We start from the raw sequence: 8,407 nt of genomic DNA on the forward strand, positions 1-8,407 counted from the left end.
CTCAGAAGCTGAGTTTTCAGGGCGACAGTCTATCTCAAGGCCATTTTCATCTTGGGACATCACTTATCTTCCAGACTACATCCTGTACCTCAATTTTAACATGTAACATCTGTAAAGCGCTGCATCTGCCTTGTAACACTGATTCTTTTGATTGCTTCGAATAATAACTTCAATAACAGTTACTATTTAGTTAGGACAAATCAATTCCTTTTACTGCAATCCCGCATTTCTCTTTTTGACCACATTGATTCATGCTTTTAAAAAAAACCAACTTGAATCTTAGTATTTTTTCTATATTCTCAATAATCTCATTTTTTGCATTCACTTTATTTCCATTTCTAATTTCTTTAACATTTCTTGTGCTGCATCAAGTTTTTTCCACTCTCTCTCAAATTTGGTTAACATTTTTTTGAGCTATTATAGTTACTTTCTGTTCAGTATTCCTTGAATTACTGAATGGATTATGGAATCATACAAGGTAGAAACAATAATCTTAAGGTAAAACACAATATCAAAAATTTTAACTTTTTCCACTATGTACTTTATAAAGGTTATCTCACCTTTGAAATGAATATTGTAGCTCACAGAACTGGGTGCAGGAGTCTCCTGTGGCCCACGGTGTGTCCATTCAGCCATTGTTAGATCGTCCAGTTGGAGCTCAGCCCGGTGCAGCCCAGGCACAGGCACCAGGCTGGTCCATTTCAGCATCCCAAAGTCTTTGTGGCTCCCTGTGCACCCATTGCTTCCTGAATCCATTCTTGAATTCCTAGTTACTGCTGTGCAGGACATGAGAACACAGGAATAGCTTGTTTGGCTCATTCTTGTGTTTGCTGCTCCTGCCTAAAGGAATCATCAGGACTATATGCTGATGTCATGGTATAGCCCAACAGCAAAGACTTCTTCTGTAGTGTCTAAAACTCAAACCTTGTGTGACTGTTCAGACACTCTAAAATCCAGGGTGAAGATGACAGCTTTGGTATGGAAGAATCCTAGAAATTTTGACATGTGATTTTTCTAGTCAAGGATTTGAATGCCAATGTGGAAACTACAAAAATCTTCAAACTGGTTTTCATTGGCAACCCCTTTGAAATGGCATCAGCACACCTACAGGGGACAGGGTATGACAGCGGGGACAGTACTTGGCAATTCATGGCTTCAAGTGTGGGAGATAAATATTTTGCCCGGGTTCAACCTGAAGTTCAAGTTTTCCCAGGATTTTGATTGATTGGTCATTGCAGGTCAATTTAATAAATGCAAAAGGATGGAAAAGCACAGTTTCTGGAGATTGTGCACTAGGGAGAAAATAGGAAGAAAACCTTGAAAACAGTCGGCAGGCTTTGGAAAAATTCTAAAAAGATGTGGGCTTTGGCTGCCCTCTGGCACAGAAGCCCCCCAGGGGTACAGGTCTCTGGGGCAGGAGACGAGTGCCAGCACTGCCAGGGCTCGGGTGGGGTGGCAGGTCTGCCTTGGCGGGGACTCTGCCACACCTGCTGATTTCAGTGCTGGCCGGGCCCCAGGGCTCAGAGCAGCATTCGTGCCCTGGCCCACACGTTCCTTGTCTGTGTCACACCTGCAGGTTTAGAATGGCCACCAGCTGGGACGTGTCCCAAGGAGGCCGTGCCAGCTTCTGTGCAAGGCCCCGTGCCCTTCCTGCTGCGGCTGCGTCGGCAGCCCTGGGGGCTCCTTCTGCTGCCCTGAGCCTGCAGAGCAGGGCAGCGTTGGCTGATGGTTTGAGGCATTCCTAAAGATCCTGTTGGGCTGTCTTAGACCCTTTGGGCAAGAGATTCCTCCCAACCTGGGCCATTTTTGGGGGGATGGGGGCAGGGGGAACCAGGGCAGCTGGCAGGGTGCGTGAGGGCCCTTTGTGACATATGGTCACCATGGGATGGAAAGGGACAGGGTGTCAGAGGGCCCTTTGTGACATGTGGTGGCATAGGAGCTGGCGGTGACAGGACCACGCCACAGTGCTCGGTGCACGCGACGGGACAGGACGCGTCAGAGCGGTGCTGTGAGGAGCCCCCGCACAGCACACTCGTTTGTGTCGGACCCGGAGCTTTTCCCAAGCGTTATTCCAACAGGTGACCTCGAGGCCAGACCACAGGGCTTGCTGACCTGTGGCCTTGCCGAGGCTTCTTTCTTAAGGTTCTGTCAAGGGCAGACCGTGGGACTTGGTGACCCGGGGCTTTTCCGAGGTGTCGCCCATCCCTGCAGTCACTGCCCTTGAGACCAGACCTCAAACCTTGACGAGGAGCCTCCTGTCCTTGTGGCAGGAGCCCTCAAGACACAAGTGCAGGACTTGCTGTCCTGCCGTCTTGCCAGGACTTGAGTCTTGCAGGTGCCTTCCAGGCACGACTGCAGCACTTGCTGACCTGTGGCCTTGCCGAGGCTTCTCAAGGTTCTCTCAAGGCAGACCGTGGGATTTGGTGACCCGGAGCTTTTCCGAGGTGTCGCCCATCCCTGCAGTCACTGCCCTTGAGACCAGACCTCAAACCTTGACGAGGAGCCTCCTGTCCTTGTGGCAGGAGCCCTCAAGACACAAGTGCAGGACTCGCTGTCCTGCCGTCTTGCCCGGACTTGAGTCTTGCAGGTGCCTTCCAGGCACGACTGCAGGACTTGCTGACTCGGAGCTTTTCCGAGCCATCTCTCCTGCAAGTAGCTATAAATTCAGTCCCTGCCATGGAGCAGCGACCCCCAAGAGTGCCCAAGTTGGCCTGGGTTGAGGAGGAGGAGGAAGGAGAAGGCCCTGGAGCTGTCCTGGCACAGGAGACTGAAGAGGTGCAGGAGTTCCAGGCACCACGGGAGGGTGAGTTGCAGAGCTCGGCCTTAGGGCTAGCGCCTGTTGCCAGCTTGGCCCCATCCCATTGCATGCCATGCCATCCCCTGGTGCTGTTCCTATGGAAAGGATGGGAGAGTGTTGAAGATGATATGGAGCAGCGACCCCCAAGAGTGCCCAAGCTGGCCTGGGTGCAGGAGGAGGAGGAGGAGGAAGAGGAAGAAGGCCCTGGAGCTGCCCCAGCACCAGAGACCGAAGAGGTGCAGCAGTTCCGGCCGCTGGAGGAGGGTGAGTGGCAGAGCTGGGCCACAGGGCTGGTGCCTGCGGCCATCTTGGCCCCATCCCATCCCATTGCATCCCATCTCATCCCATCCCACCCTGTCCTGTGGAGACACACCCATGGACAGCATAAAAGAGGGGCTGGGGCTGCCCCCCCAGCAGTGGCCGTGCTCCATCCCCTGGGGCATCCGCGGGGCTGTCCCTGCCTGGGGATCGCAGGGCTGGGCTGCGTTCTCCGGCCTCTCCCGCAGCCCCTCAGCTCTGGCTGCTCTTTGCCAGATGCAGCCATGGCCCAGACACAAGAGCAGGACCTTGGCGGTGGCCTCTTCCGCAGAACAGCGCAGGTACCTGCAGCCATCCCCAACTGGGCTGGGCCTGCTGGCACTGCTCAGCCCAGCAGCACGCCTGGAGCACTCCATGGAACATCCCCGATGTTTCTGTCTCCTGCCCTTCTCCTACAGCTGGTTTGCAGCTTCATCAAGAGAATTCGGGAAGAAGGGACCAGCGCCATGGCCACTGGGCTCAGACCTTATTCATACATCTTCAACACCAAGGCCACTGCTGCCCTGCTGGATATGCTTGTAGAGGAGGGTTTTTACAGTCAAAAGCAAGTAAGCAGCCTGTGGCCAGGGTTTGATCCTCCAGGGATCGCTTGGCCTCCCAAGCCACGCTTGCTGATCACTCGAAGCCTTTGAGGCCATTGCAGCGTGCTGAGAAGGGAAGCACTTCTCTGGGGAAGCTGGGGACATTCCTGACTCCCTGTGGCAGCTTTCCAAGTCTCCCCTTGTGCTTTCTCCAGGTGCCTGCCATGGTGAGGTACATCCACCAGTGGCTCATGGCCAATCAGTTCTCTGAGCACAGGCTGAACAGGACCCTGCTGGATCTGAGCGAGGCACAGCCCGCTGACGTGGTCATTGCTCTCCTGCGTGTGGCCCCAACGTGTGACAGGTACGGGGCCCACGTGCCCAGAGGGCTCAGGGCTCCTCAGCCCATCAGCCTGCACAGCCTGGCCCAGGTGTCTGACCAACAGAGACTTCCAGGGTCCTGTCTACCTGGGACCTTTCCCAGCCCTGCTACATCGGTCCCCGAGCCTGCTGCCATGCCATGGCCCTCAGGGCCCTGTCCCCACAGGGCTGGGCTGCCTGGCTGCTGCTGCTGGCGAGGGGCAGCAGGCAGAGGCAGAGCTGGCAGCAAGCTCAGCTCCCCCCCACTGCTGCCCAGGCCACGGGGATGTGTCTGAGACCCCCGTGAGACAGAGCTGTCGCCCCGCAGAGCTGCTATGACCATGTGGAAGACCATCTTGTGCTCGCCCAGGACAGCGGAGCGGGCATACCGGATAGTCCTCGATGTGCTGGGGAACTGGCCAGAGCACAGCACGCGCACCTCTGATGGAGACAACACGGGTGTCTTTGCCCTGGCTGTGAGTTTCTGCAACTGGCCTTTGCTCAGCCCCTGGCAAGCCACCTCTTCAGCAGCTCTGTTTCCTCCTTCCCCGACTGCATCTCCCTGCCTCAGGCACTGGGCTGAAACCTGGCCTAGGGGCAGCTTCAGGGGCACCAGGCGTGGAGCTCCCCAGGGGTTTCCCCTGACCGCTCCCTGCCACACTCAGGCCCTGCCACCCGCACACCTCGGCACAGAGCGCTGTCTCAGGGTTCTCTGTCCTCTGCAGGCAACTGTGCTGATGTGGAAGATCCTTCAGATGCCCTGCGTCCCACATGTAGTGACGGTGCATTTCCCCCGCCTCTTTGTGCATCTGCTCTTCCAAGTGTTCTTCAGCACTTTGGAGATGCCAGAGGATCTCAATGCCTTCTGGAAGGGATGCCAGGAGCAACACGGCCTTGCCATCAGCCCCAACAGGTGCTCTATCCCACTCCTCCTGTCCCTGCCATGTCTCCACGGCACGAGCCAGTGCTCCCAGCGTGACCTGGGCTTTGCTGTGCACACAGCTTTGCAGTGCAGGCCCTGAAGTCCCTGCTGTGCCAAATGCATCGTGAGGAAGTGGTGGTGGAAATGGAACACAAGCGTGGCTGGGACAAGCTGCTCTCTGCTGACACCCACCACTATGCCGTGGGTCTGCTGGCCAGGTGAGACCCCCTTCTCCCCACTGCCTCTGGCATTTGTGCCCCGTGCTGAGGTTGCCCAACACAGTCCCCACTGTCGTGGGCCAGAGGGCCTCGTCACCGAGGGACGGCTAGGGAGACTGGAAAAGGCTGGGAAAGGAGGGTGCCCACAAGGAGTCACCTCCCCAAGGGCCCAGGTCCCCTATCCTTGCAGGATGGTGCTCAAAGATCTGAATTCTGTCAATCAGTCCTGGGAGATGTTTGTCCTCCCAGCTCACAGTCTGGGCTACTTTTTCACCCTGGCAGGGAGATGTCGTCTGCCTCTATCCCCTTGTGTTCCCGCATCGTTCCCTACCTGCTCCAGCTGCTCAGCACACAGGAGGCACGCTGGGATCTGCCTGCCCTGGCATTCCTTGTGGAGGTGAGCCTGATGGCCAAAAGTGCCTCCCTGCAGAGCTGCCTGCCACCTCTCTGCCCTCTCATAGCTGAAGCTGCCTGGGACGGTGCCCATGCCTTGTGCTGCTGCCTGGGCCCTGTTTCCTGTCTTGTTTCTGGGCTCCTGCCGGCTGCCTCCCCTGTCACTGCCCTGTGCCTTTCAGATCCTGGACTACCTGGACTTGAGCGAACGCAGCGCTAACAGAGTCCTGGAAATCTTCTCAAGGCACCTGCGGAGCGAGAGCAGGGACAAGCGTCACCTGGCGCTCAGGGCCCTTTTCAAGTTGATTGACGATCCCTCGATGGTGAGAAGTGGGCAGTGGCTGAAGCTGCGCCGGGAAACGCAGTCCCTTGGGCTCGGCTGGGCTTCGGGCCCCGAGGCAGCTGCTGCCAGCTCTCCTGCTTCCTGCTTCTTCCTGAGTGCTTTGGGACAGGCCTTTGGCCTCTTGGCCCTGTGGCAGCAGGGTGGCGTTTCACAGACTTGTCTTCCACACAGGCTGAAAAAATGCGGAGCCTGACTGAAAGTCTTGTAGATTTCCTGTGGGATGCAGATGGAGAGATAGTCAGGATGACAGTCATGGTGCTCAGCTTTATCGTCTTGGACAAGGACATGCTGATACCCAGCCCCATTGCCCTGCAGCTGGCTGAGGCGCTCCTGCCACTCTTTGACCACGTAAGGCTCTGTGCCCCCAGCCGAGGCCACTGGCTGCTGCCCAGACACTTGGTGCCCGGGGGATTCTCAGGCCTGCGCCCTGCTGAGCCCCATGCAGACAGGGCTGAGGTCTTTTTTCCTTCCTTTCATATAGGATAATAGCCAGGTGCAGCTGGTGTCCATATTATTCTTCCGATCATTGATGACTCTTCTAACAGAAAAGGAAAAAAAGGCCCTGAAGTCACACGTGCACCACAGCCTGCTGCCTCTCTTCTTCCACTGCCATGACGAGAACCAGCAGGTGGCAGAGGTGAGGATTCCTGGGCTGCTGCTGTCACCCGGGGAGGGGGCTCGGCCGCCTCCTGCCCTGGCACCTTGCCGGCTGCAGCCTCCTCCTGGCCTTGGCACACGAATGCGGGCGGGTCCTGTGTCCTGACCTGTGGGGCCATCTGCGGGTCTCTGCTGCTCTCCAGGCTTCTTGGGCAACGCTGCTTTGTGCGGCCGAGTTCCTGAAGAGGAGAGATCTTGAAAGACCTGTGAAAAAGAAGAAGCTGTGGATGATCACCGAGTGCCTGGTAAGGACGGCTTGGAAGGCCCAGCCTCAGCCTGGAGAAGCCCCCTGTCCCCAGCGCTCGGTGTGTGGGGCTGGCAGCTGCGCCCCTGCCCAGTGCCGCCCCCGGGGGCCGCACGGCTTCTTCTTCAGGCTCCTGTGGTCCCGAGCCTGGTTCCGATGGAGCCCCGATCCACTGGGGCTGCAGGGCAGGGCGGCACCGCGGCTCCCTGGGCAGCAGCCGGCCCTCTGCCCCTTGCAGAGCTCGGCGCCAGCGGCTGCTGGCCGGGCCTCAGGGTTGGCCGGGCAGGCAGCGCCTGGCCGAGGGGCAGAGCCCGCGCCAACCCCTCCCTCCTGCCGCTCTCTCCAGCTGGCACAGGACAGGAACCGAGCGGCGGAGGACCTGCGTCGGGCCCTGCCGTACCTGCAGAGCCCACAGGAGCCCCTGCGAGCGGCGGCCATCAGGTTCATCGGTGAGCCACGAGCCCGGGCTCCCTCCCCGCCCCGCCACAGCTCGGCCCCGGCCCCGACTGCTGCCCCGGCAGCGGCACCCGGGCCCGGTGCCCTGGAGCCCCGCCTGCCCTCGGGGCTGCTGCTGCCGGCCTCTGGCAGCCGTGCCCTTGGGCTGAGTCAGGATGCGGCACGGGCCCGGGCTGAGCCCTGCCGGGGCGGGAGGGCGTGTGGCCACAGGGCTGGCAGCGCCGCTGGCAGGGAGCTGTGCCGCTGGGGCCCTGACAGGCTCTGTGTTCCCAGGGATGGCCGGGCGGCTCCTGAGGCGGCAGAAAGAAGACCTGCAGCTAATTTACAAATGTGAGTGAGGGCAGCGGGCTGTCAGCAGGGCTGCTGGGTGGAGCTGCAAGTCCTGGACTGTCTGCGAAGGTCTCTGCTCAATGTGCGGATGAGGGGCGGCGTGGGTGGATCACTCCGAGGTTTCACGTGGGGCATTCGTGGCCAGCAGCTTCGGGCTGATCCCCTTGGTCCCTGCTCCCTGCTGGCCATGGCAAGAGCCGGCTGGGATGGCCCTGGCCGGGGGCTCTCCGTGGGCCTCCGCAGGTCTGGGAATCTGACCGTGGCTCTGTTCATCTCTCTTCCAGCCCTTAAGAACGTGGTTTGTGACACCAGCCCTGCCATCGGAAACCTGGCAATTCAAACATTTTACATCACCCAGGCAGTAGAGACGGCTCGATATTCCATCTTGGAGAACCTGCAAGTTCAGCTGCGCAGGGCATGGAGGACACGGCCTCGTCTGTTGGGCCTCAGCTGGCTGCGCTGCTGGAGCTCTGCTGGCAACTGACCCGGCAGGCTCTGTCTGCTGGGGCCACCTGAACCAGCAGAGATTTTTTTTTGTTTCTTAAATATTGTTCTTTTCTTCTTTTCATTTTCTTTTAGGATATAAATATAGTATATATTATAATAGGCAGTCACTTCCCAAGACCTTTATCTTGCTGCCCATGGTGTACAGGGCATAGAGGAAGCGGGGAAAATGTGATTCCACTTGGGGAATCACAGCTCAGCAAGCTGCCCAGGCATGCAGTGGTGCAGGGAAAATGGCCAGAAACCCTTGGCCTTTGGTGGTTCTGCTGAAGGCACAAACGCTGTCTCAGCCAGGAAGCGCCGCCATCTGTGTCCTCGTGCCCGTGTGGTGCTGGCTGGGTTAC

The 8,407-nt window shown here is 58.1% G+C and overlaps 1 protein-coding gene across 7 annotated transcripts; it reads left to right on the forward strand.

The window, feature by feature from the left end:
- Window positions 1-1,917: 1,917 nt before the first annotated feature.
- Window positions 1,918-8,169, forward strand: LOC147645963 (maestro heat-like repeat-containing protein family member 7). Of its 7 annotated transcripts, XM_086874078.1 has the most exons (16): window positions 1,918-2,803; window positions 2,903-3,061; window positions 3,332-3,396; window positions 3,514-3,663; window positions 3,852-4,000; window positions 4,325-4,472; window positions 4,722-4,909; window positions 4,999-5,136; window positions 5,419-5,533; window positions 5,712-5,852; window positions 6,044-6,220; window positions 6,354-6,509; window positions 6,673-6,774; window positions 7,120-7,222; window positions 7,503-7,559; window positions 7,844-8,169. In XM_086874078.1, the coding sequence occupies exons 1-16, from the start codon at window positions 2,677-2,679 to the stop codon at window positions 8,041-8,043; spliced, it is 2,175 nt and encodes a 724-aa protein (XP_086730204.1). In that variant the 5' UTR covers window positions 1,918-2,676; the 3' UTR covers window positions 8,044-8,169. The 7 variants fall into 7 exon arrangements, with proteins under 7 accessions (XP_086730204.1, XP_086730202.1, XP_086730198.1 ...); XM_086874076.1 differs by having other exon boundaries at window positions 1,925-2,803; window positions 4,325-4,909; XM_086874077.1 differs by having other exon boundaries at window positions 2,602-3,061.
- The last annotated feature ends 238 nt before the right edge of the window (window positions 8,170-8,407 follow it).

Source organism: Cyanistes caeruleus, unplaced genomic scaffold (genome assembly GCF_971803275.1).
Source record: "Cyanistes caeruleus unplaced genomic scaffold, bCyaCae1.hap1.1 HAP1_SCAFFOLD_141, whole genome shotgun sequence".
Lineage (NCBI taxonomy): Eukaryota > Metazoa > Chordata > Aves > Passeriformes > Paridae > Cyanistes > Cyanistes caeruleus.